This window comes from Pollicipes pollicipes, unplaced genomic scaffold, assembly GCF_011947565.3.
Source record: "Pollicipes pollicipes isolate AB1234 unplaced genomic scaffold, Ppol_2.1 Scaffold_4002;HRSCAF=4701_pilon_pilon_pilon, whole genome shotgun sequence".
Classification (NCBI taxonomy): domain Eukaryota; kingdom Metazoa; phylum Arthropoda; class Thecostraca; order Pollicipedomorpha; family Pollicipedidae; genus Pollicipes; species Pollicipes pollicipes.
Genome location: NW_023596420.1, coordinates 21024765 through 21051542, shown reverse-complemented (window position 1 = coordinate 21051542; position 26778 = coordinate 21024765). Strand labels below are relative to the sequence as shown.

Genomic DNA, 26778 nt, shown 5'->3' with positions numbered 1-26778 from the left:
TGGTGTGACGCCACCCACTCCGTCCCCGCTCTGGGCCCGGTGCGCGGCGCACCCCTGCCGGCTGTTGCGACGCCACCCACTCCGTCCCCGCTCTGGGCCCGGTGCGCGGCGCACCCCTGCCGGCTGTTGCGACGCCACCCACTCCGTCCCCGCTCTGGGCCCGGTGCGCGGCGCACCCCTGCCGGCTGGTGTGACGTCACCTCACCACCGGTCAAGGATCGGCGGTCGTCCAGCGTGACCTGCCACATGGTGGGACGTCGTCTCACCGCCGGCTGGTGGTTCGCGGCGACGCGGCGTGACCCGGCTCACCACAGGTCACCGCTGACCGGCAGACGGCGGCGACCTGTGGCGTGACCTGTGGCGTGACCTGTGGCAAGACCACGGGCGCCGTCGGCCGACACACGTGACCGCGGGCGCCGACCGGGCGCGACCACGGCGGCCGCCAGTGGCCAGGCGGCCTGCCGGTGCGGTGGGCTCGTCCGACAGCGCGGCCGTCTCCAGGTGGCGCGCGTGCCGTCGGACCAGCACGTGCCGGAGCCAGCGGCTGCCCGCTCGCCGCGCCGCCGCGAGCGGCGACCCCTCGTCACCACAAACGCAGACCGCGCGGCACTTCACTTGGAACAGCGGCAGGCTTCGACGTTGACCCTCTGGTGAACTTACGGCCGGCTAGTGAGTTCTCATCTCGTCAGTCAAACTCCCGGCGCACGATTCGTTGGACTCTTTAAGGACGACCGTGGGATATAAATAAATAGAACGCATGATTGAACCAATGGCGAAGTATGGGACGCCGGCCTGACGCCAGTTGTGTATCAAAGAACAAGCGTAGCACGTTCAACTTTCGCACGGCGTGAGTCTCTCCCATCCACCCCGGAAGCTCCTTTCAAACAATGCATTCCGATGTCACAGCAGACCGCGAGGTAGCCGACAGCAGTCCCCACCTCTCACGGCCGGCCCTGGGCTCCTTCCTGCCTCTGATCCGGCAGCCGGGGCGGCCGAGCCGCCGCCGACCGACTGTTTCGCTGGCGGGGGCGGGCGGCGCGCTCTGTCATTAAGTGCGGCATAAACAGACAGCGGACTTCCCACGGCCGCCACCCCCATCACGCCACGGCCACGGAGCGCCGGCGCCGGCTGACTCTGGGGAACACACGCCAGCTCTGCGTTACGCGTCCTCCACCAGCCCGTCCGCAACTCGTGCACCGGTGTGTGCTTGAAAGCACATCTGCGTGTTCCGGTGTGTTTGCGCGCACGCTTGCTTCTCAGTCCGCACGCGTTCACGGGTGGGGCAAACCTCGCGTCCGTGCATGCGAGCGGCAGTAGGGGCGGTGGCTTGTGGAGTGGACGAGGGACGCATCCACAATAACCTTTACTTTGACCACGTGGCTTGCGTCGCCGCATGGAGCGAATACTCCTCGAGCTCCACGTGATCCCGCACTCATCACGCGCGACAGCGGCGCCGTGCTTCTACATGGGCGTCATCCCTCACGGTCCACCGCAAAGAAGTCAATCAGCGACGGCGTCCGACCGACCCGTTCCCCCAAGTCGACGCCCGGGCGGCTAGACCCTACCCCTAGCGGCCGAAGCCAACGCCCAGACGGCCAGGCCCTACCCCTGGCGGCCGAAGCCGACGCCCGGACGGCCAGGCGCTACCCCTGGCGGCCGACAGGTGGCTGTCCTGCCCGACACCTCCGCCGGCCACCGGCGGCCGGCGAGACTGCCCCGCTCCCACGAACTGTGGCCCGGCCGGCTACCGTAATTGCGGCCGTCGCCCCAAATTGTCCGGCAGCGGCGCGGCTGCCATGGGAATGGCACGACGCCGCCGCCGCCTGCACATTCCGCGCCCGGACGGACAGGTGAGACGCCGCCCGCGTCCGTCCGTCCGTCGGTCGGTCGCGACCACAGTCAGCGGTCGGTCGGCCATCCGGGCGACGGCAGGGTCAGTGACCTCGACGCCGCCGCGCGCGCGGGGCCGGGCGTGCCGCGCGGGAGGGCAAGAGGATCCGGGGCCCGGAAGTCGAGGCGGCGGTAAGATTCGAATCGGGCCGGACGACCAGTCATCAGCGCTCAGACGGGCCGCCGGCCCGGCACCGCGCAGCTAACGTCAGAGCCTTTCAGTGGCTGAGGAGAGAGAGAGAGAGAGAGAGAGAGAGAGAGAGAGAGAGAGAGAGAGAGAGAGAGAGAGAGAGAGAGAGAGAGAGAGAGAGAGAGAGAGAGAGAGAGGAGAGAGAGAGAGAGAGAGAGAGAGAGAGAGAGAGAGAGAGAGAGAGAGAGAGAGAGAGAGAGAGAGAGAGAGAGAGAGAGAGAGAGAGAGAGAGAGAGAGAGAGAGAGAGAGAGAGAGAGAGAGAGAGAGAGAGAGAGAGAGAGAGAGAGAGAGAGAGAGAGAGAGAGAGAGAGAGAGAGAGAGAGAGAGAGAGAGAGAGAGAGAGAGAGAGAGAGAGAGAGAGAGAGAGAGAGAGAGAGAGAGAGAGAGAGAGAGAGAGAGAGAGGAGAGAGAGAGAGAGAGAGAGAGAGAGAGAGAGAGAGAGAGAGAGAGAGAGAGAGAGAGAGAGAGAGAGAGAGAGAGAGGAGAGAGAGAGAGAGAGAGAGAGAGAGAGAGAGAGAGAGAGAGAGAGAGAGAGAGGAGAGAGAGAGAGAGAGAGAGAGAGACGCTTTCGGTGGTGTTCTTTATTCGGCGCTTTGAACCCTTTTTGTTAAGTGAAAGGTCATCAGAGATTGTCCGCGATCCACGACATTCATGGCTGCCTTTTGCTTTTTGTGGAGGACTTTTTGTTTGCTCAGCTGGTACGAAAAAGATGATCGATGGATGGAGCTTTGCAGCACATATGGTGGAAATGTCTTGCGAGGAGTCCCATGATGGCTACTCGTGATGGCAGATGGTGTTCCACTATCCGTTCTGTCTCTTGTCCACATACCATCTAGTATCCATACATCTGGTGGTCCATCTGGGCCAGTGTTCCACATTGGTCGGATCAGCCACGAATGCTAGCAGCCATCACAGCCGAAAGCCAGCGTTTAAAAGCAAGATGGGGCCAGCGAACACGCCAGCTGTAAGCCCAATCTTGCACAGCCATCGAGCTAACTTTGCATGCCACGGTTATCGGCAAAAACCGACGATATACAGAACGCAAAGCACGCCTGTTACACCCGGCGCACCCATTCTATGGTGCGGCCCAGTTCTCAGTTGAGACTGGTTTTTTGTCTCGTTACATTGCATTGTGGCTAAATATTCCCATACTGACCCATGATAGGTGTCCATGAGCTACTTCGCCGCGCACGCTATCGAACGACGACGCCAGCTCAGGTTAACGCGCCTGCCCTCGTCAAGTAGACCGCAGACCTTGGCGAATATGACTGAAGTTTCCAGCGCATGATTAGCCGCTAGAAGAGAAGAAAACACCAGCGCAGGAGTTCATTCAGTATCCAAATGCATATTCATCTCGCCCGCGTCTAACGCACCGCGTCGAAACCGCCGCCAGCCGGCGGACAATTCGCCGCGCCACTCCGCACACTCATCCACTCCGGATGAGCTGAGTGTCGCCACAAGCCGCCACTCTCTTCGCAGCACGCGGGCCTTGGACCAGCACAGGCTCCGGTAGGCCGCAGACCCGCCCCGCCCAGCCGGCAGGGAGACCGGGCAGCGCAGACCCGCCCTGCCGAGACAGCAGGGAGACCGGGCAGCGCAGGCCCGCCCCGCCGAGCCAGCAATGAGACCGGGCAGCGCAGACCCGCTCCGCCGAGATAGCAGGGAGACCGGGCAGTGCAGACCCGCCCCGCCCAGCCAGCAGGGAGACCGGGCAGCGCAGACCCGCCCCGCCCAGCCAGCAGTGAGACCGGGCAGCGCAGACCCGCTCCGTCGAGCCAGCAGTGAGACCGGGCAGCGCAGACCCGCTCCGCCGAGACAGCAGGGAGACCGGGCAGCGCAGACCCGCCCCGCCCAGCCAGCAGACAGACCGGGCAGCGCAGACCCGCCCCGCCGAGACAGCAGTGAGACCGGGCAGCGCAGACCCGCTCCGCCGAGACAGCAGTGAGACCGGGCATCGCCGACCCGCTCCGTCGAGACAGCAGTGAGACGTGCACCGCAGACCCGCCCCGTCGAGACGGCAGTGAGACCGTGCACCACAGACCCGCCGCCACTGCCACCGCCGCCAGACAGACAGACAGATGGCCGCCTAGTAATGCACCCTGCAGCGGCGGGAAGCAGGTGGTGACAGCTGGCCAACACGCCACCGGACAGGTGCATTTGGTAGAGAGGTCAGCTGATACACGCGGCAGCCGCTGACGGCCTGATGTACCGTCCCTGACGGCCTGATGCACCGCCCCTGGCGGCCTGGTGTACCGCCCGTGGCGGCCTGGTGTACCGCCCGTGGCGGCCTGGTGTACCGCCCCTGGCGGCCTGATGTACCGCCCCTGGCGGCCTGGTGTACCGCCCCCGGCGGCCTGGTGTACCGCCCCTGGCGGCCTGGTGCACCGCCCCTGATGGCCTGATGTACCGCCCCTGGCGGCCTGGTGTACCGCCTCTGACGGCCTGATGTGCCGCCCCTAATGGCCTGATGTACCCCCTGACGGCCTCATGTGCCACCAGTGACCGCCTGATGTGCCGCCCCTGATAGCCTGGTATGCCGCCCCTGACAGCTTTATGTACCGCTCCTGGCGGCTTGATGTGCTGCCCCTGACGGCCTGGTGTGCCGGCGCTGACGGCCTGGTGTGCCGGCCCCGGCCCGCCAGCGTGTCGGGCGTGTTGCGTCGACATCTGTCGCGCGACAAGTGACGGGCCGGAAGAGGGGAGCGACGGAGCGGCGGAACCGACACCCCAGTGGCAAAACAGCCCAGCAGGCGCGGAGGGAGGACTTCACGCAGGACTTTTAGGGGAGTGGGAGATCGTCAGGCTTCTGCGGCAAGCGCAACAAGGGCTTCGGGGTTTGGACACCAGCACGCTAGCAGCCACAACTCCGAGTGCGCATGTGGAGCCAGCCCACGTACAGATGCCTTAGCACGGCTTTGGTCGTGCGGTGAGTGCCGTTGGGCATTCTCTGGACGGCAGGCCTTGAGCCATGCCATTACCGCGGCTGATCGAACGGCTCTCCGAGGGGTCGGATGGGCGCAGCGGCGGCCGCCGGGGCCTGACAGCACGAGAGGCACCGCCCTTCCCGGACTGGTGAGCGGCGGGGCTCGCCGGCCGCATGTGGGAGAGGTCTCCCCCCCCCCCCTCCGCATCATCCCCGGGTCGGCTGCGCCGCGGCGGCGAGTGTCCGCGCGCCGCCTTGTCCCTCCCCCTCGCCCCTCTTTCAAAAGTTGACCACCACTTCCGGCTTCACACCTAGGCGTGAGGAGCCTAGGCGTCGCGCCGGACTTTTGGTGAGGAGAGCTCCAGTCAGCTGGCGACCTGTCAGCGGACGCCGACAGAGTGACCACCGGCCGACGACGGCTGCGACGCGGTCGCCTTTGGAGCGGGGCCGAGCCACGCCTCAAGGGCGGAGGGATTTCGAGAACTGGTGGCTGGGCCGGCGCCGGCGCCGGTCGGGCGAGCCGCCGCGCTGAAATAGCGGTGTTTTGGATGAAGCTGGCGGGATTAGGACGGCCCAGGTCTGACACGGCCCGGGTCTGACATGGTCCGGGTCTGACACGGCTCCGGTTTGACACGGCCCCGGTCTGAATGCTGACAATCTGACAGAGGGGCGCACACATAGCGCCAAAATCCGATAACAGAAGAGTGATTAGCACACAGCGATCTACCGTCCGACCGAGCGACCACAAACGCGATCAAGAGGAGTTTGCTTAAGCATCGAGTGATCGGGATATGTGAGTAAGCGGATGGGTCAATGCGTGATTACGGGTGATTGATCGATTCCCGGTACAGAACGATGAATAAGAGAAAACGAGGTGATTGTACACCTAGCAGAGAGTCTGATTCACGATGCGTCATCCCAGTGATTATAAGCCAACACGCAACACGATACGAGAACAAACCCTGCCACTTGCTCTCACTGACATGGTGACTAATCACCGAACACCGCGGGCGGGGCGAGCCGAGACAAGCGCCGCCTTCCTCCGTACACAGGTCACCCGATAACGCCCGCGACACGGCACCTATCAGCTGATCACCATGCCAGTGACCAGCTGACTGAGCGGTGGGGGGCCGATCAGCGGCGACCGGGCGGCCGCGCTGCACTGGGGCCTCCTCGCCGCTCCGAACCCGCGGTGCCCCGCGGCCCGTCGGGTGCGGCCGGACGTTCTCCGCATTTGGCGCGCGGCGGCCGGCCGGGCGGCGCGCTTTCCAAACCGGTCCGGCGGCGGCCGACCGACCGATGGCATCAGCCGAGCGCCGTCCGGCCCGGCGGCGGCTCGCCCAGACGGCACGGGCCTCGCCGCCGACGTGGACTGACGCTCAGGCAGGAGGCGGGGAGCAGCGCGCCGGCGCGCCGGCGGGGTGGTCGGGCGGCGTCCGGCTCGGTTGATAACGTGGCCGCCGGGGACCATCCGACCAAGGTTTCCCGGGAAGGCTTCATCTGAGAACTTCAGCTTGCGCGGCCCGGGGATGCAAGTGCTTCAATTTGCACTCTGGACCGAGAAGTCGTCAAAACTGCCCGCTGAGCCAAAAGGTCGAGGGTACGTTCCAATCTGTCTCTGACTAAGAGGGTGCGATCGGTCCACCGCCATGATCCCACGCCGCGGAGTCCGCAGTTGAGTGACGGCACCGCACTGACTCAGACAGCACACATTCCGGCGACCTTGATCTGAGTCACGAGTCACGCGGCGCGGCCGGTCGTGGCGTCCGGGCGCCGCGGAGTGGTCGGAAGCTGCGCACCGCCCGACGAGCGGCGGCCACCGATTCTCTGTGGTCGCCGATCACCGCGGTCCTGATCTGGTGTTATTAGGTCCGTCCTCCCAACACCGAGCCGCGAGCTATCTCGTCGCTTAGCTGTCCCACGTATGAAGTCGATCTTTGCTTTCTAGTGTCGGACACGTGATGACCCAACATTCCCGTCGGCATGACGCAAAAGTCGGTGTGACAATCTACGACCATGATAACCTCAGCAGTCATGGGCTTCAACAAATAATCCGAGTGATATATTCAGAGACGACTATCGGGAACGTCGAGCTCCGGCCGGGACAAGCAGCAGGATCACAGTTCTCCGTGCCGTTCCAAAGACGCGGTAGCACGTTCCACCACACTCGCAACCTTACCGTCTCGTTACATTGCCTCTCTCCCATCAACCCCACCGGCCTTCTCTCCGAAACGCCCGCGGACACGGCGGCGGCGCCTCTCAGAGACACCGGCGAACTCAGCGGCGGCGTCTCTCAGAGACACCGGCGGACACGGGTCCGAGACGCTCACACAAAAAGCGTCGCCGCCCGCCCAAGGCCACTCCAGCGGGACGCCGTTCGAATTCGGGGCCGGCGGTGGCGGCTGGCCTTGGACCCAGACGGCGCGCCGGTCGCCGACAGGTGGTGGGGTCAGCGGGCGGCGCGACCGGACGCGGCCCGCACCAGCGGCGGAACGCACGCCCGACCGGCGCCGCTCACCCACGCAGATGGCCAGCTCGCTCGCGCTGTGTGAACGAACGCGCACAAAACCGAGCGGAGACTGGACCCAGCAGAGAGAGGAAAGGGACTGACGGCTGTGGATGTCGGCTGGTGTCCAGAGGACACGATTATCTATGCATGCATCCGGCCAAACCGAGTCTATGTTTTACGCCAGGGTCGGCGGGAGGCGCGGACACGACCACCAAGCCTCACATTCCCAATGGCTTTGTTTGCGTCGCAGTTGGACGACAGCCTGATCTGCTGTCGCCGGTCCCTGTCCGGCCAGCGCCTTATCTACTGTCGCCGGTCCCCGTCTCACCAGTGCTTTTTGTGGCTGTCAACAAGCAGCGGACTTGCAGGCCCGCATCGTGTTACGGGCCGCAGCGACTGCACGCTAACTTTAGCTGGCAGCGACGAAGAGGCCGCGAGTGGCCGGTGGACCGCCAGGCCAGGCTCCCAGCTCCGCTGCTGGCGACCCGGGAGTGCCCCGGTACGCATAGCACCGGCTCTTGTACCCGGGACTATTCACATCGTTAGTTATCGCTGTGGTGATGTGACTAATCAGCATGTTGGGAAGAGATCATTCATCATCGTCCGCTGCGAGCGTTAGTTAGAAACTGGCGTTCTCGTTAACGCGGCACGAAACATTTGCAGTTCGAAATGAAATTCGCTAGAGACACCGTGTGACATGCCACATAACCTAGGGCGTGCAGACGTCCGGGAAACTGCAACTTCTCCATCGAGTTGCATGATTGTCGCTGCTTGGCAGCTGGAAGCCAATCTTCCTTTCCCCGTGCAGGATCATGTAGAGGAGAGCTAGTTTGATTTCACGACGGACCACAACCGATGTGCTTCATATTATAAAATTAGATAGCAGAGCAGCTTTCAGAGGTTCTATCCAGCTTCTTGCATGGGCATAGGAGACCCGGACCAGACTCAGCCGGCGCCATCTACAACGTTTTCCATGTTTGGCGGAGAGAAGCAGAAGTCTGGCGGAGTTTGGCGGAAAGCAGAAGAAGAGAGAGAAGAGAGAAGGCCGGTCCGAGCTTTTCCGACCATGATCACCGATTTCAGAGTTAAGCGATCATGAGGGGATTAGATCGGGGCAGTTGTGGCCATCCTGGGACACAGACCATCATGACTGCTGCAGCTGCAGTGTCTCGCCCCACCAAAGGACCCACCACCGGGGTTGGGGCGGCAGCGTGAGCGGGGCTCCTGACTGGGACCGCCGCGAACCCGCCTCGTGGCAGTCGTGGCTTGCGACCACAGCTTCCGAAGAGAAGACGCTGCAAGCGCCACCAGGGCAAAGGAAATGTAGCGAAACGTTGACAGAGCGGGGCAGCCCATCTCCAGGGTCGCCCACGCTGTGAGGGCCGCTCCTTCGACACGCTCAGCCCGGCACGCGTCCGCTAGCGCCCAGCCGTGACAGTCGGCCGTCGGCGGTGACGCCCCGGGCGCGGTCCCGTCTAATTGTGGCGGTCGAGACGGCGTCAAGGCCGACTGAGCAGCGGAGCGTCTGCCGTCGCGCGGCCAGCCGGCCAGTCCGCTACCGGAGGCTGAGGCCCGGCCGCCGATTGCAGCGCCATCTCTGGGCGGCGACCGCCCAGCGCGCACGCTGACGGGTCGGCTGCGGTCGGGCAGGTTCTGCCCAGGGAGCCTGCGCTCAGTGGTGACCGGACTGGCTAGCGCCACACCGGTCGCAACGTTCGCTGGCCATGTGCTGTGCCCACCAGCTGTGCGTGCCTCAGTCACGGCCCAGCGGCATCGAGAAACACCACGCGGCCATCCCCAAAACACATGCCTCGACAACTGCGCACAAACGGTGCGTGTGATCAGAGTGATAGATTATAATAGTATAATCCCGGGTATGGACAGGGAAGCGACTCAGTCGCGGACGACCACGAAGTCAGCTGACCTACTCAGACAAATTCAAGCTACGGTCGGGACATCGATTCCTGCACCTTCGGCATCAGACTGGCCCCGCGTCCCCACCGGGCGCGGCCAGCGCCATCTATGAACGTTCCGGACGTGCGGTGGGCGGCGGATGTACTGCGCGGCAGTGCTGCACGTGTCAAATGAGGTGCATGCCAGGTTGAGGACAACGCACGCCTGCGCATCACGCAATAACACTGTACGACGAACTCATCAAGCCCGACTATCTGTCCTGAATACATCAACTATCTAAATTTATCGGCCGCCTGACTGGCGTCCCGAATACATGTCCTGATTGAATTGAAAACGTACCGCTCTGACTGAATGCCGCCCAGCCGACGTGAGAAACCCATGCACCCACGCTGGCTCCCTCCCCAGGCCAGTGAGGGCGACCCAGTCGGGGTGGCAGGAGCCGTCAGCGTCGGTGACGTCGGCCGGCGGGAGGGCCGGCGGCAGGCGCCGGACCTCAGGGGTGACACGGCCGCCGCCGCCCGCCTGGGACCGCTCCCACGCACAGGCGGAGGCGCGGCCGCGGTCCGTAACCGAACCAGGCCAGCGGACCAAGGTCCGACAGCACGCCGGCCGTGCGCTCCGACCGGTAACTGACGCCAGAGAGGCAGCGGGGGCGGGGGGAGGGGGGGGGGGCGGGGCGAGGGGAGGCCGCCGCTCACCACCAGGCTGAGGTCTCCACCGCTTGACGTTAAGCGCACAATTCGGTTTGAGCTGTTTCGACCTCCTTGCGCTATTGCTCTCACCTTGCACGCAGTGAGTGAAGGAGCCATATCACTGTGAGTGACGGTGCCATCTCACGCCGAGTGACGGGGCCATATCACGGAGAGGGATGGTGCCATGGCACGGCGAGTGAAGGTGCCATCTCACGCCGAGTGACGGGGCCATATCACGGAGAGGGATGGTGCCATATCACTGTGAGTGACGGTGCCATCTCACGCCGACTGACGGGGCCATATCACGGAGAGGGATGGTGCCATGGCACGGCGAGTGAAGGTGCCATCTCACGCCGAGTGACGGGGCCATATCACGGAGAGGGATGGTGCCATGGCACGGCGAGTGAAGGTGCCATCTCACGCCGAGTGACGGGGCCATATCACGGAGAGGGATGGTGCCATGGCACGGCGAGTGACGGGGCCATATCACGGAGAGGGATGGTGCCATGGCACGGCGAGTGAAGGTGCCATCTCACGCCGAGTGACGGGGCCATATCACGGAGAGGGATGGTGCCATGGCACGGCGAGTGAAGGTGCCATCTCACGCCGAGTGACGGGGCCATATCACGGAGAGGGATGGTGCCATGGCACGGCGAGTGAAGGTGCCATCTCACGCCGAGTGACGGGGCCATATCACGGAGAGGGGTGGTGCCATGGCACGGCGAGTGACGGTGCTATCTCACGCCGAGTGACGGGGCCATATCACGGAGAGGGATGGTGCCATGGCACGGCGAGTGAAGGTGCCATCTCACGCCGAGTGACGGGGCCATATCACGGAGAGGGATGGTGCCATGGCACGGCGAGTGAAGGTGCCATCTCACGCCGAGTGACGGGGCCACATCACGGAGAGGGATGGTGCCATGGCACGGCGAGTGGCGGTGCCATATCACGGCGAGTAACGGTGCCATCTCACGGCAAGTGACGGCGCCATGTCACGGACATGGCCTGGCGTCAAGGCGAGTCTACGAATGCACTGCTGCGGACGTGTGGAGGCCGCCGCGCGGCCGACGCGCAGGCAGACTCGGAATTTCCCGTATTCGTCGGCCCGGGCGGCGCCGCACCCGCCGCAGCCCATGTGACCTTGGCTCGCGCTCACCTTTCTGGTGAAGAGGGACCAGGCACGCCTCATGGCTGCCGTCAGCCGCCGCCCGAGTGAAGCACACAAGCACTGCCGCCGCGCCTCGTCACCGTATGTTGCCCTGCACGCTGTCGCCGCCGACCGCGCCCCAGCCCTACTAACGCTACTATCGTCCCATGGCAGCCGCCCCACATCTGCCCGGGGCGGCTGTCGATAACGGCAGGTAGATAGGGCCGGCGGCGATTGGCCAAAGGTCCGCTGAAACGCCGCCGGCGTCGCGCGAGAACGAGCTGGCGACGTGTCCCAGCGAGGTAGCTGGTCCGGACCGGCGCGGCGGAACGTGGAGAGCCGGGCCCGCCGAAACTGCCGTCTCACCGTGCGGCGGCGAGGGACGCAGCTCTCGGGTCTGATGCCGCTGGCTCTCCAGGGCTCACGGAGGCTCTCCACTCCACATCGAGCGAATGGATGAATGGAACGAGACCGACTCACAACCGGCCTTTTAAAAAAGAGGTGGAGGAGTCGGCGAGCTTTTGTTGACGAGGGGGACAGCATCACGCGCTGGGAATCGAGATCGAACAGCGTAGCTATGGCCATCCAATGCACGGCATTTGAGACAAACGGACCCTGGATTAGGCCTCCGAAGCAGTAGCAGTTGGCCACCACAAGCAGACATGCACACACCAAACAGGACACCGGCACCAGTAATGGCCTTCGTTCCAGACAAGAACGTAGGTCTGGAACGACACTGAATTGTAAGGATTCCCTTGGGGTTTCCACTTAATGCGTACGAGCTAGATTTGTTTGCACTCTTGTTCCTTCATGATTTATGGCAAAGGGGCGTTACCGTGCTTGCTCACGGGCGATGGATCACTGCCAGCTAGCGATTATTTCTGCCGTGTTCCGATCAACTGTATCATTGTGTAAGTATGCAAGTACAGATCTGAGGCAAACGTTTGTGTGTTGTTTGCAGGCCTTATTAGCTGTTTGGACCGTTTTTATACCATCAAAGAACCACGGCATTCGGGCACTATATCCACGATGTCAGTAATCAGTAGAAAACAAACATTCGTGACATGGAAACATTCGGATAAGCCATTGTTTGTAAAGTATGTCCATTGGGATTCACTGCGACCAATGGCCTGCGACGATAGACCCAATGAAGTCCTAAAACCACATGGTACGGAATGAATAGCCTCGGCATGTCGAGAATGTTCGCTGTTGTGCAGAGGGGCCATTGTCATCAAAATCATCTGAGCTATGAAAAGTGGTGGGATTATTATCAAACTACTGGCTCAGGCTCCTGACACCTACTGACCTGAAATACATGGCACACGTAATAAGCCTTAACTTGTCTTTTTGCCACCTGATGGGTCTCAAATAATCCTCAATAATAAATCCCCTCAGGACGTGTACTCCACTGTCATGCATTGGTGACTTCGTCTGTGTGATTCCCACGGGACCCTATTTCGTGAGCGGGCCGCGGTCCCAGAGGGTGAGTACGGCACACTCACTGGCGGGCGAGCCCAGCCGCTGACCTACCTTGCGCTTTTTCCGTGACTTTCGGATGGATAGGCGCCGTGTGAAGGAGGCCGGCGGCAGGTCGGCAGCCTGTACCACCGGCGGCGCCACCGTCTGGTCCTGTCGGAGAGCGGGGCACGTCGTCAGCGGCGGTCAAAACACCGCGCCGGTCGCCGCCAGGGATCGCCACGATGGGCGCGACGCTGCATCGGTCGACGTACGGCTGTGGCGGCTAAACTGGCGCAGCTGACGTCAGTGACGCCTGCGGCGGGTAAAGCAGCGACGCATACGCCACGCCAAGTCATGTGGTGGTGGCGAGCGAAATGACACTTTGGCGGTCACAGCTGTGGCAAAAAACCGCAGACGGAACGGCGTCAGCAAGTCGCAAGATGCAAAAACATCAGCAGAGCCGAGTGAATGGTGTTTCGAGGTCTCTCTCTCTTCTCTTCTCACCTAACTCTAAGCATACAGCGTGATACAAAGTGCATAATTGCCAAACTTCGCATGGATCATGTTGTGATCTGCACATGTATATGCGTACGTAGCTTAAATTAAAACGTGGAACACTAAATCTCTCTCGCGCACCCCTTCTCTTCGACTGTCGCCAGGCCACTGAATCGCGGACCGGATGTGCGACACAGCGCCGGCTGAATGAGACTGGCAACACACATTCCCTGCTGGCAGCTGCACAGGCCGACAGCAGCGGCGCAACTGACCATACACTGGCGTGGGCAGAGTGGGCAGAGGAGTCAGCCTTGGGCGCACACCGGCTGGCAACGCAACCAAACGTGCGAGAAAAACAACGTCTCAGCAGGGGGCAGATGCCCCGCCGGCTGCGTCGGCGCCGCTCCCGCCGTAGAAAAACAGCCGTGTAGCAGCAATTGGCCACCCATCGCCTGCAGGCGTCCGCGCGCGGCCCAGAGAGAGACGCTCTCCTGCTCTCCCTGTACACCCCGCCTGTGGCGTCTGCAAACGAGAGAGACGCTCTCCTGCTCTCCCTGTACACCCCGCCTGCGGCGTCTGCAGCCGAGAGAGACGCTCTCCTGCTCTCCCTGTACACCCCGCCTGCGGCGTCTGCAGCCGAGAGAGACGCTCTCCTGCTCTCCCTGTACACCCGCCTGCGGCGCCTCCGCGCAGCCGAGAGAGACGCTCTCCTGCTCTCCCTGCACACCCCACCCGCGGCGTCTACCGGACCCTCTGCGCGGCTGGGGCGGAGAACAGAAGTCTGAGGCCATCCTCGGAAAACGACGACTGGGCACATGCTAAGTGGCTTAGCTGAGACTGAGGCACGACAAAAACCTCACCTCATGGGGAATGCAAAAGGACGTCATTGGCTCAGCACCTTCTTTAATCCGCCGTACACAGTGTTGACCTGTGACTTACGATTATCGTTGTTCTTTTTTACATGATTACCGAAGTCAAAAACAAGTTCAACGAGGTGCTGTGGGCGGAGACCAAGGAAATTGCAGTGAGCTGTGGCCAACGCAAGGCTGTTCCAACCAGCTGATAACTCTGTAACCATTCCTAACCTAACGTAACGTAACCTAACCTAACCTAACCTAACCTAACCTAACCTAACCTAACCTAACCTAACCTAACCTAACCTAACCTAACCTAACCTAACCTAACCTAACCTAACCTAACCTAACCTAACCTAACCTAACCTAACCTACGCCGGAGATGGTCGCAACAGAGGTCCGAAAAAGCACTGGTCCTTGGTCAGGCACAACACTGTGTCGGCCCTTGCGACAAGTGATGACTTCCAGTGATGGTTCGCGGCGTGTGTCTGTCTGGGAAGCTGCCTGTCCTGGCGTAGTTCAGGCAGGCGGAGATGGCAGCGGCTCCTGGCAGAAATCGGTAAAAGAGGTGCATTTGAGGTGCGTGTTTTGACATGACCGATAGAACACATGACGAGGCATCAAAATCACGTATCGTGAAGTACGTAGGAACGTTGCGCAAATAACGAAACCGTAAACAAAAGCAAGGTAGGAGCATTGTCCCGTATCGGACCGTATCACACAGTCTAAATGAGGACATCGTCACAGACCGTGAACCGCCATTGTGCTGGTTGGCCATAGTGCGAGCACGACTCCGTTCGGAGCCATGCGTCCCTCCCCCCTCCCCCCCCCCCCCCCTGCACCTCCACGCCTACAGCGACATACGATTCCATGTGCATCGAATGTATGACTGAGCCTATTCATCATTCACGATTTGAAGACGCGCGTTATGCAGAACTTGCTCTGACGAGTCAACCAGATGACATATGGTTCGCCTGACGTTCAAATACTGTTTCGCACCAGAAGGCACTGAAAGCGTTCACAAGGCAACCAGTACATGGGATCGTAACTTTGTTTGGAGATGGCCGACCCGGCCCAACTTACGCCGTTCGTCGACTCGAGTGCCTCACAAAGCAGGCGAAGACGGACCCCTGGGGCAATCGCTTGGAATCAACAACCCCGAGGCGGCGCCGAAAGCTGAGAGGACGAAGCTCAAGTAGCAGTGCGTCCAAACGATCGATAAGATTGCAGCGGCATTAGGCCACAGCGAAGCCCCGAAATGAAGCACGCGCTGTCGCCATACGAGAGGGTCTGTGCCCCCTCAGTGCCGGGTAACCACGGCCGCAGGACCTGAGCACACCTCAGTGCCGGGTAACCAGGGTCGCAGGACCTGAGACACCTCAGTGCCACGTAACCACGGTCGCAGGACCTGAGCACACCTCAGTGCCAGACGCCAAGGCCGCAGGGCCTGAGCACACCTCAGTGCCGGGTAACCAGGGTCGCAGGACCTGAGACACCTCAGTGCCAGGTAACCAGGATCGCAGGACCTGAGCACACCTCAGTGCCAGACGCCAATGTCGCAGGACCTGAGCACACCTCAGTGCCAGACGCCAATGTCGCATGACCTGAGCACACCTCAGTGTGAGACGCCAAGGCAGCAGGACCTGAGCACGACATTCGTTGCAAGGCCAAACAGAAGTAGCCGCGGCGCATTACATACCAAGAGGACAGCCGAACCTGCTAGCAATCTGGCTTGCTGTGACCTATTCAAACCTTGCGTTTGCCCCCGTCTTTGACCAGTTCGCCATACCCAGAAGCCAGAAGCCAGAAGCCTCCTCAAAAGCCTCACGCGGCTCTAAACCCCGCATGCATCGTCACGTCCTGCGAGGGTCACAAGGTCACGGTGGGCCGCTCTAGCGAGATCGCAATATCCCGTGGCATTCGAGTCCAGCCAGACAGGTGAAGGTAATTTCCGTGGCGGCCGGGACGCCCACTCACGCCGCGGGCGGATGGGGGAGGGGGAGGGGAAGCATGCTCGCATAGCACAGCGAAATGTCACCAGTTACGGAGCCGGCCGGGGGACCGGTGCGGCGAGGGAGGGGCGCGCGGCGCCGCCAGAACGAACGGCAGTGCACAGCTGCAGCCGCCCGCAATTACACCAGCCGTGTGCCCCGGTCGCTGAACGCCGCCCGGTGATTGGTGGGAAGAGGGCGTCAGCTGAGCGCCCGGAATGCTAATTTATGCAGTCGGACGCCAGCGCTGGGCAACACCACACAGCTGGAGCGCTAACCAATCACACACGTCCATATTCGTTTCGAAACGGCGTGAGCGTGCTTGCAGAGCGACCGCTGCGAATCAGAGATTCAAGGGTGGCGCTGCGCTCCGTCGACCGTGCGTGCTGGTAGTGATTGCTGACGGGTTTGCAATCGTGCGAGCGTCCGGCAGCATTTGCGTCACGTTCGGGGCGTGCGGGGTTCGTGGTGCATGCGAGCGGTCGTCGCCGTCCGTCGAAACGCATCGGGCTGTCACAGTCGGTCGTGTGTCGTCCGTCAGGCTCTCGAGGCCCAATGCGTGCTGTCTGGCCCCCTTCCCACAGCTATTGCCTTTCTGTCGCCATCGAGCGCCTCATTCGCTCGTCGATGGTTACAGGTCTGACTACAGCTATTGCCTGTCTGCCGTTATCGGGCGCCTTATTCTCTCGTCGATGGTTACAGGTCTGACCACAGCTATTGCCTGCCTGCTGTTATCGGGCGCCTTATTCTCTCGTCGATGGTTACAGGTCTGACTACAGCTATTGCCTGTCTGCCGTTATCGGGCGCCTTATTCTCTCGTCGATGGTTACAGGTCTGACTACAGCTATTGCCTGTCTGCCGTTATCGGGCGCCTTATTCTCTCGTCGGTGGTTACAGGCCTGACTACAGCTATTGCCTGTCTGCCGTTATCGGGCGACTTATTCTCTCGTCGATGGTTACAGGTCTGACTACAGCTATTGCCTGTCTGCCGTTATCGGGCGCCTTATTCTCTCGTCGGTGGTTACAGGCCTGACTACAGCTATTGCCTGTCTGCCGTTATCGGGCGACTTATTCTCTCGTCGGTGGTTACAAGTCTGACCACAGCCCTTGCCTGCCTGCTGTTATCGGGCGCCTTATTCTCTCGTCGATGGTTACAGGTCTGACCACAGCTATTGCCTGTTTGTCGCCATCGAGCACCTCATTCACTCATCGGTAGTTACAAGTCACAGTCACATACGTCAGGCCGTCTGGCTGTCGCAGCCAGGCACTTGCATGAAGTGCCGCCACCGCCGGCTCACATCATACAGCCGACCGTCATCCTTCACAGCCGCTACGCTGGTGGTGTAATGCAGTGCAGTGCAGTGCAGCTGCCTGCATTGGTGGCCCAATGGTGCCGGGCCATGACGCTGGTCAACGGCCCAGCACCAGAGGGGCTCTGATTTGACCCCTCTCCGGGCCGGCACCAGAGACGCTCTGGTTTGGACTCCCTCCCGGCCGGCAACAGAGACGCTCTGGTTTGGACTCCCTCCCGGCCGGCACCAGAGACGCTCTGGTTTGGACTCCCTACCGGCCGGCACCAGAGACGCTCTGGTTTGGATCCCCTCCCGGCCGGCACCAGAGACGCTCTGCTCTGGTTGACCCCTCTCTGATCGACCCCTGTCCGGCCGGCAGCAGAGACGCTCTGCTCTGGTTGACCCCTCTCTGATCGACCTCTGTCCGGCCGGCACCAGAGACGCTCTGCTCTGGTTGACCCCTCTCTGATCGACCCCTGTCCGGCCGGCACCAGAGACGCTCTGCTCTGGTCGACCCTTCTCTGATCGACCCCTGTCCGGCCGGCACCAGAGACGCTCTGCTCTGGTTGACCCCTCTCTGATCGACCCCTTTCCGGCCGGCACCAGAGGCCCCCTAGTTTAATCCCTCTCCCAGCCAGCTCACGTCGACACAATACCGCGACATGTCCGGGGCGGCTGTGGCTTCGGGCGCACCTGAGCCTCGTGACGCAGCAGTGACATCACCGGTCAGGGGAGCGCCAGGTATGCGGCTGCTGCGCGCAGGCCGGCGGCCGGCTGACCACCGCGCCAGCCGCCGGCCGGGCGGCAGGTCCGGTTTCTTCTGCGGCTGGCTGAGCGGCGCACGCTCGCTGGCGGCACCCAGGGTCGGCATTGACGGCCGTTCAAAACAACTGGCAGTTTCCCGTCCCGCAGCGACATGCTCGCAGCGCTCATTTCGAGTCAGCGCAGCATGCAGTAGAGCCGAGTTGCAGGATGTAGCGCATGGGTTCGGATGGTACGGCAGCCGATTGCAATAATCATGTTCGGCCCGGCCATTTAGGTGATACAGACCATCAGGTAAGCTGCTAGCTCGCTTCAACTCCGGCAAAACTTTCAGCTTCTGCCGAGAAGTCCGGCAGTAGGAGCCAAGACACCACGTCTTAAAACGGCTGTCTAGCCAGCCGCAATGAAGGAGAAAGTCGGCTGGCTCCTGATATCAGTTCTCTCCGGCGACATCCGCGCTTCGGGAGGATTACTTGGACCTCAGGGCACGGTATTTCCGGGTTTCCAGCCGGCCACACCCATACTGGGATTGGCCATCGGAAAATTCCAGCGCCGCCGCCGAGTGTTCGGTTCGGGCTCGATCGGTAGCTACCATGCCGCTTGCCTCAACTCAGTCCTTGTGCTCGATGGTGTCCAGTGCACCGGCCACGGGCCGACGGCCAGACAGGTTACGGCCAGCCCAGTAACAGAGCCATCAACCGACTGCCGCCGGCGCGCCCGCAGACATCACTGTGAACAGTGCACTGGCAGCCATCACGTTTGCATCACTCGCCCCGAATTGATAGCGGCACAATAGGCGGACACTGAGCGTTTGCTGGTGGATTCCGCAATACTACGAGCACAATGGACTCGAGACACGATGTTGTTAATCGCAGATCAGCACGGAGCTGCAGGTGGCCGGCGATTCTGGAAATAGCTGCAGTGGCGTGCACGTGACTCAGCATACCGAGGATCCGGTCAGTCGGGGTCCGGCCGCCCCGGACCTCGGTCAGCCGGGGTCCGCCCCCCCCCCCCTCCCGGGCCTCGGCCAGCCGCGGTCCGGCCGCCCCCGGGCCTCGGCCAGCGTCCGGCCGCCCCCGGGCCTCGGTCAGCCGGGGTCCGCCCCCCCTCCCGGGCCTCGGTCAGCCGGGGTCCGCCCCCCCCCTCCCGGGCCTCGGCCAGCCGCGGTCCGGCCGCCCCCGGGCCTCGGTCAGCCGGGGTCCGCCCCCCCTCCCGGGCCTCGGCCAGCCGCGGTCCGGCCGCCCCCGGGCCTCGGTCAGCCGGGGTCTGGTCGCCCCCACAACAGGTCAGCGCAGGGCCGTCCTCGGCCAGCTAGAAGCAATCAATCACCGTAGATCACACACCTTGCTAAACGCGCGCTAACTATGTCGATGAAGTTCCGCGGCATAAGTGCACGCCTGCGTCAAAAGGCACTTTCTCCCCACACCATAACATGGAGGTCCACAAAAGAGCCTAACATTTTCCACACAGATTTTCGCATTGGACCAATCGGGGTGAGCTCCTTTTTACTTGGCCGCTCCTGGGGCTGTTACCGTCCCCCCCCCCCCCCCCCCAATCCCCGGCGCTCTCTCCGGCTCGCGGAGCGCCGACAGATTTCACATCAAGCCGGCCGGCGGCGGCCGGACACGCGGTCGGCCGTCATCGGCGGCCGCTGCATCACAGCAGGACAAATGATCACCCCGATCGCGCCCGTGGACACCATGATGGAGACCTGACAGCGGCTCAGCGTCGGTGAGCGGGCCGCCCGTCCGCACCAGCAGCCCAAACGGAGCCGTCATCAGCGGTGACACATGACGGCGTACATTAATATTTGACGACCCCAGGCATCAGCGCAGATCGTCCGATCGAAGTTATCAAGACCGGTATCAAGTCCCGCAAAAATAATGCAACGCGTTGATGATTGACGCTCTGGCCGGCGGCGTGGCGAGCAGCCGCACTGCCGCCTAGCTTCGGCAGGTCGTAAGCCTCGAGTGGGGCGACGCCGGCCGGATGCTGTCGATCTCACCGCTCCTGCGTCTGGTCAGAACGCTTCGGGCTGGATCGAATCGCGCGGAAACGCGGCGACAGCAAAAGTGGAGTGAAAGCGGGCAAAACCTGCGCTGGTCGCTATCCCGTTCGCATCGAGACATCACGGCAGCGGCAAACATCGGACATGGCTCCTCTGAAGATTTCCTCAATCTTTCGAAACAGACGAACGTGGTCGCCACCGCTGCCAGGGGCTCAGTCCTTACCAGTTCGGCGCGGTTCAGGCCTCTTGACCCCATATCGACCGTGCCTGGACAGTCCCAGGGCCCAAACTTGACCGGGCGCGCCAGGCCATGTCGGAGAAGGTCGACAGTGACCTGGCGCGGGACCGACCTGGTGACGTCACCTCGCTGGGGTTCAACGGGTCCGGGACCGTGGGCAGGTCAGGCCAGGTCCGGGGGCTGGGCTATATTTTGGTAGAAGTGATACATCACTGATATGGCTCCCACGTTTTATCCTTGCCAGCTTAAGGTAAAAATATTTAATTTGCTTCAAGCCCATACCGTCATACACATGATAACGCTTTAAATCCTTCGACGACATATCAGTCATTATCCGAATTCACGGGCCAACCTTCCCAAATATGCGCCGGTCGGTCAAGCTTGGGGGCATTGACAATGCCGTTCCATTTTCAGGAAACAATAACAAAACTACAACGTCAGAGCGGCCAGTTCACCCCGAGATTCTCGCCGCCAGACAGTGAGTGAATGTACCCACCATCACCTGGTGCCTGCTAAATCGTGGCGCTTTATTCCAATCTATATCCAGCCGGCGAAGGGACCTACGATCAGAGATGTTCCAGTTCATCAAATGGGAGTCTCAAATCGTCGGCCCCTCACGAACTGATAGCACGATACCGAACGTGTCATCACAAGGCCATCAAATTGGCAGAGACTGCAGCGCCCATTCGGGCTCTAACGACAAACGCCTCGAACAAGCACCGCTATCTCACACGAGCTTACGTTAAATGATTTCCAGCCATCTACTAGTTTCGGGTTCCAGGCCCTAAGCCAGTCTCCAATACCGTTTTTAGCGGACTGGAATGTCAACAAAGCCCAGCGCCAGGTGTATTGGGACCACAAATAAAGAACACGTCACGAGCGCAGTGTGTAAACTTTCACCAAACATTTCCAGAGACGATAGCTTACGGTGGAAGACACGTAGGTTCTTTCGTGCCCAGTTGTAACCAAAGTGCTAAAGTGAGCAGGTCGGTTTTACCACGAACTATGCCGGTGCGTCCCAACGCCAGAGAGCAGAGACCGTGAACAGTGGACGCCATGGGACGCCCGTGCTGCGCATCCCAACCGGCGGGGCGAAGTGACGTTTGCCGGTCCGTTCCCACGTGACCTCAGTGACCGATCGTTTACAATGAGGGCAGCGGCCACAACACCGCTACGCGAGACCTTCTCGCCCATTTTCTTCCTCCAGAAGAAGACTCCGTCAAGGTATGGCGATTTCTACAGTGCATTCATGAGACAGCTCGCACATTGCACAAGCCGGAGCCGGAGCACAGCGAGCGCCCAGGCCACGTCAGTTACTTACCCGTGCCACACTCTGCTCGAGGGGCTCGTGCGACGCCTGGGCTCCCATCGTCACCGACGCTCCGAACCACACTCACAGACACACCGCCGCGCCCGCCGCACTGCAGGCGCGCGCCGCGCCGGCGCCGCCGTCCCCCGCTCGGTGGCTCTGCCGCGCCCCACTGACGCCAGGCAAGGTGGGCCGACGCCGACGCCGCTGCCGCCGCCGCCGTCGCTGCTGAGGAGGAGCCGACTGGTCACGGCCGGCGCACAAAGCCGCGGCCGCGCCGCCGGGCCCGGCCGGCCTTGGCGCGCCAGTTCGTTACTCCGCGACGCTAGCGCCGCCGCCGGCCGTCACCGAAGGCGGCCCGCCGTTTAACCGGGCTCGGGCGGCGGGTCAGGGGAGGTGGGGTGGCGTGGATGACGGGAGGTGGCGGCCCGGCAGGCTGCGCGGAGAGCGGTGGGCTGCGCCGAGAGCGCGTGATCACTCGTCGTCGCAGCTTTCTGCCGGCTCCGGCAGAAAGCTGCAACGTTTGGCCAGCTAGAGCGGCCGGACAAGCTCCCGAAAGGACCGAAGAGTGCAGGGAACTCGCCTGCTCCTCATGGAGGAGAGCAAAGCATGGACAGTAATAATAACCGTCGCGCAGAGAATTCCACATCACGCTCTTCGAATGCGACCTCAAACCGGCATTTTAGAAGCGTTAGAGCGGCCGAGGATCGTAACGAACAACTTCAGATGCTGCTTAACTGCAAACCGGTTGCTGGGCCTGGTCGCAAAGGCATTGCTAGATCGCCGCGAGTGAACCAGCGCTCCACCAGAGACCCCAGTCGGGCTGCAGTCATGCCAGCCGAGCTGCGCTGTCTGTGTACCCAGCGACCACAGTTGGCGGGAGGCAACGACCAGTCGGCCCCGCAGCTTTCCGCCGCCGCTTCTGGATTGCTGTGGGCCATCTCCGACTCCACTTTGCCTCACTACAGGCCGTCCCCTCGTTCACCACGGAAAGTCCCCTGGTTCGCCACGGGCCGTCCCCTAATCGCCATGGACATCTCCTGGACCGCCCTCAAGCTTAGCATATGGGTCACCCCACCACGGGTGGCTTTCGGCTCCCCAAGAGCCACGTGGCTTCCATGGATTGCAAGACCGACCCAACTGGTGGTGCGCTGGATCGGAGGGAGGCGGACCTGCTCGCCTGAGAGATAGACAGGGAGAGCGCGGGAGAGAGGGAGGGAGAGAAAGAGAGAGTGGGGGAGGCAGAGAGAGAGAGAAAGAGAAGGAGAAAGAGGGAGAGAGAAAGATGGAGAGAGAAGAAGAGGGAGAGAGGGAGGGAGAGAAAGAGAGGAGGAGGGAGAGAGAGAGGGAGAGAGAGTCTGGGGGACTGACAGCAGAAGAGCATGGGGAGGAGAGCGTCAGCCGTTAGGGCAAGGTGAGATCTTAACAGGCCCTGGCGGAAGCGGGTGCGGAGGGTTGGAAACCGTCAGAGACTGTTGCCCACGAATGGGGCCAGAGAAACCGAGCGACTTGAGTCTGGCTCGAGGTCGCAGCTGTGAGCTCTCGTCCAGCTCTGAGTCCATAAGTGGCTCAGGACCTTGAATTCTGGGGCGTCTCGACAGATGAGCAAGTCCAGCCAATCCTTATCCGTAGCACGACTCGAATCAGAGGTGTATCGAGCTTGAGGTCTGAGCGTTCTCAATGGACTGAGCTTCCTCTTAGATACCCCCTCCTCCGCCTCCATCCTACATGAACCTCAACGATGAAGGCGGACACGTGACGAATGGGTTCGATCTGCGGAACTGTGCGTTTGAACGTCCGGGAGCTGGCGCACCGCGTCAACGTGGCGGCAGCCGAGGATACCCAATGCCTCTCCAATTAAAGAAAAGGCTGCTCCATACGGTACCCGCGGTTCTTTCGACATTCAAACTTAGACCGTTGTACCAGTCATGCCTTCAGGCGTTTGCAAGCGATCCGCTTAACTTCTCAGGCGAAACTGAATTTACTGCGCCATTCCATGAAGCCAGCCAGCTCGCCAAGCAGTGCAGTGACGTCGCCAAATGCGCAGTTCAAAGCAAGGAAATCTTTCAAAGAAAAACGAGGGTTGCACGCGACGCCGCACGGCACGGCGCGGCGCTGCACGGCACGGCACGGCACGGTACGGCACGGCACGGCACGGCACGGCACGGCACGGCACGGCTCGGCACGGCGGGGGCTGGGCGGTGCTTCGTCCTGATCTGGCAATTGGGGCCCAGCGCACGAGCTTCGCGACTTAGGCAACGGCCCCAGTCACTCATGCCGGTAGACGCGTTCTCCACTTGCAGACTTCTCCGGAGAGGCATGGAATACTGATGGTCTTTGAACGGCCGCCTGTTCCTGCACCTAAAGTGGCCTCGCTTTAAACGGCGCCGAAGTGGCGTGGTCTCGGGGAGACGACACCTGTGGTTCGAGGACGACGCAGACTTTTTCTCACGATGCCCAACGAAGCATCGCAGCTGCTGCGGGTGGTCTCAAACTCAACGACAGGACATGGTCGTCGCATGCGGGCAGAATCAGCCTCCGATGACGGGCGGAATGACCTACCGCAGCGGTGGAGGGAAACGTTTGTCGGTTTTTGACAGAGACTCTCTCCGCAAACATCTGACTCTCTTCTGTGAACAGCGGGGTCCCTCGATCTTGACTGGACAGACGAACTTTCCCTACAAACGCAGATAAACACATTGAAACAGTGGAACGTGGAACCCCAGCGTAACGACGTGTTACGCCGCAGATTCCGATTTCAGAGTCTTTCACACTCCACGCTGACGCTCAGCCTGCGCGTGCACCTGTGCCTTCCCCCTGCGGACGGACGGCACAGCACTCCGTCACGCCCTACAGCAGGAGAGCGTCCGCCGCCCGGCAAGGACGGCCGCTCTGCCGCCGGCGACAATCAGCTGATTGCGCGGCGTCAGCAGAGCTCGCCGGCCGTGCTAGGCCGGGGTGGCCCTGGGCGGCCACGGCCCACTACTTTCACGCCGGTGGTGCCGGCGCAGGGCCCGGCCACCTGGCGGCCAGGGCCGAGACAGGCGTCGGCTGCGCTGGGACGGGTTCGTCACAACAACCGCGCGCCGGAAACCGCGGCCGGAATGCCGCCCGGCAGCCCGTCATGACCCCGGTGGCGGCTCACGCGTCACTGGCGTCATCGTGGGTCAGCGTCCCACCGGTGTGGGCGGGAGCAGAGCCTCACGTACTGACGGGTGTAGGCGGGAGCAGAGCCCCCGTCTACCGACGGGTGTGGGCGGGACCAGAGCCTCACCCCCCACCCCACCTACCGACGGGCCGCGTCCGCCGGCCCGCTGCAGAGGATCAAGGACGGGCCTGCAGCCATTACGCCTGCGCGCACCTGTCTGCGCCCGGCTGGTGGGCGACCCCCGACTCCGTTTGCCCGGACGTGAGCCCGGCGAGCGCGGCCGCGCCCGGCCGCCCTGGGGCTCGCGCCCGGGGCACGCAGCACCACGCGGCCTGCCGGGGCACACACCGGCAACAAAGCGGACCCGTGGCGGGCGGCGACAGACCGCGCAGCAGACGGCAGTGGACCACAGATCAGACCACGCAGCAGACGGAAGTGGACCACCGACAGACCAGACCGTGCAGCAGACGGCAGCGGACCGCCGACAGATCAGACCACGCAGCAGACGGCAGTGGACCACCGACAGACCGCGCAGCAGACGGCAGTGGACCACCGACAGACCGCGCAGCAGACGGCAGTGGACCACAGACAGATCAGACCACGCAGCAAACGGCAGTGGACCACCGACAGACCGCGCAGCAGACGGCAGTGGACCACCGACAGACCACGCAGCAGACGGCAGTGGACCACCGACAGACCGCGCAGCAGACGGCAGTGGACCGCCGACAGATCAGACCACGCAGCAGACGGTAGTGGACCACCGACAGACCAGACCACGCAGCAGACGGCAGTGGACCACAGACAGATCAGACCACGCAGCAGACGGCAGTGGACCACCGATAGACCGCGTAGCAGACGGCAGGAGGCCGCCGCTGGCCAGCCGGCGCCGAGTGGGACGATCACGACGGGGATCTGTGCGGCTTTGAGGGAGGATGCGAGATCTGTGGTACTGATTCGGGACGATTCGTGATACGCGGGGCCGGTGGGCTGTTAACGATTTGTAGGGCTGGCGGACGGTTTTTTATACCTTCGGGTGTGGCGGTGCGGAATCAGTGGAAGGGAGAGAGGGAGGTAAGTGGCAGTAAGAGTAAAGATAACGCTCCCCCGCCAGTGCGACATGAGTCTGTGGCTGACTCAAGGTTCTCAAGAGTACCAGTCCCTCCCCCCCCCCCCCTCTCGAGCGGAAAAGGAGCCACGGGAGTGGTTTGGCTGAGTGCTTTGAGGTGGGCGCTGCCTGCTGCGTAGGCATGGAGATATGACCGCATAGTGCATGAGGCAGAAGACAGAGCCCGCAGTAGGCACAGTGCAGAGCTCTGGCTTCGTGGTCACACAACGCAATCCGCCGGAAAGGAAGCTAGCCGACAGCTCCTAAGAGCGCCTGCGCGCTGCGCGAGCGGTGACCTATTGTGGAGGAGTGGATCAGAGGAGACGCCCACGGCCGGCGGCAGCGCTAGTCGATGACGCACTCACAGACGCACTTCTCACGCTCCACCACCACTGCTGCCGATGACCGGAGCCGACCACTGACAGGTGCGTGGCGCTCCCTGGCGGCACCGGCCAACAGCACTGAACGGGGCCGGCGCCGGCCGGCCGCCGCCGACTCGCTGGAAAACCGGTCCCGGAATGCATTACTGGCGAGCGCACGGCAAACAGAGGTAACGCATGATGGCGGCGCGCGCAGAGCTACCGCTGATTGCCGCCCGCTGGGACGGCATGCACTTCCGCTGCGTGATTTGCCATCGCTGTGAGAGACGAATACCTTTTGGTAGCCACCCATCGGCGTGGCGTTGTGCTGCGTCACGCGAGTTACTCCTCTGCGCTGCGGAGCTCGTCGCCGGTCGCGACCGGCCCGTCCGGACGCGGCAAAAACGCCGAGGCTTCTCACATACCTGGCCGCGGCGGGCGGCGGCGCGGGCGGGTCATGCGTGCCGCCCGACCGGCGCCGGACGGGTCACGG

At 62.3% G+C, this 26778-nt stretch overlaps 1 protein-coding gene across 4 annotated transcripts in view; it reads right to left on the bottom strand.

Moving 5' to 3' along the window:
• Window positions 1-26381, bottom strand: part of LOC119093231 (protein numb) — a 45334-nt gene extending 18953 nt beyond the window's left edge. The window contains exons 1-3 of one of the 4 annotated variants that reach the window (XM_037216147.1): window positions 26300-26381; window positions 21686-21898; window positions 12797-12895 (exon numbers count right to left, since the gene is read on the bottom strand). In XM_037216147.1, the coding sequence (XP_037072042.1) occupies window positions 12797-12895; window positions 21686-21733 (147 nt within the window). In that variant the 5' untranslated portion in view covers window positions 21734-21898; window positions 26300-26381. Of the gene's footprint in view, window positions 1-11275; window positions 11382-12796; window positions 12896-21685; window positions 21902-26291 lie in introns of those variants that run through there. The other 3 variants (XM_037216146.1, XM_037216145.1, XM_037216148.1) reach the window with 3 other exon arrangements.
• Window positions 26382-26778: the final 397 nt, after the last annotated feature.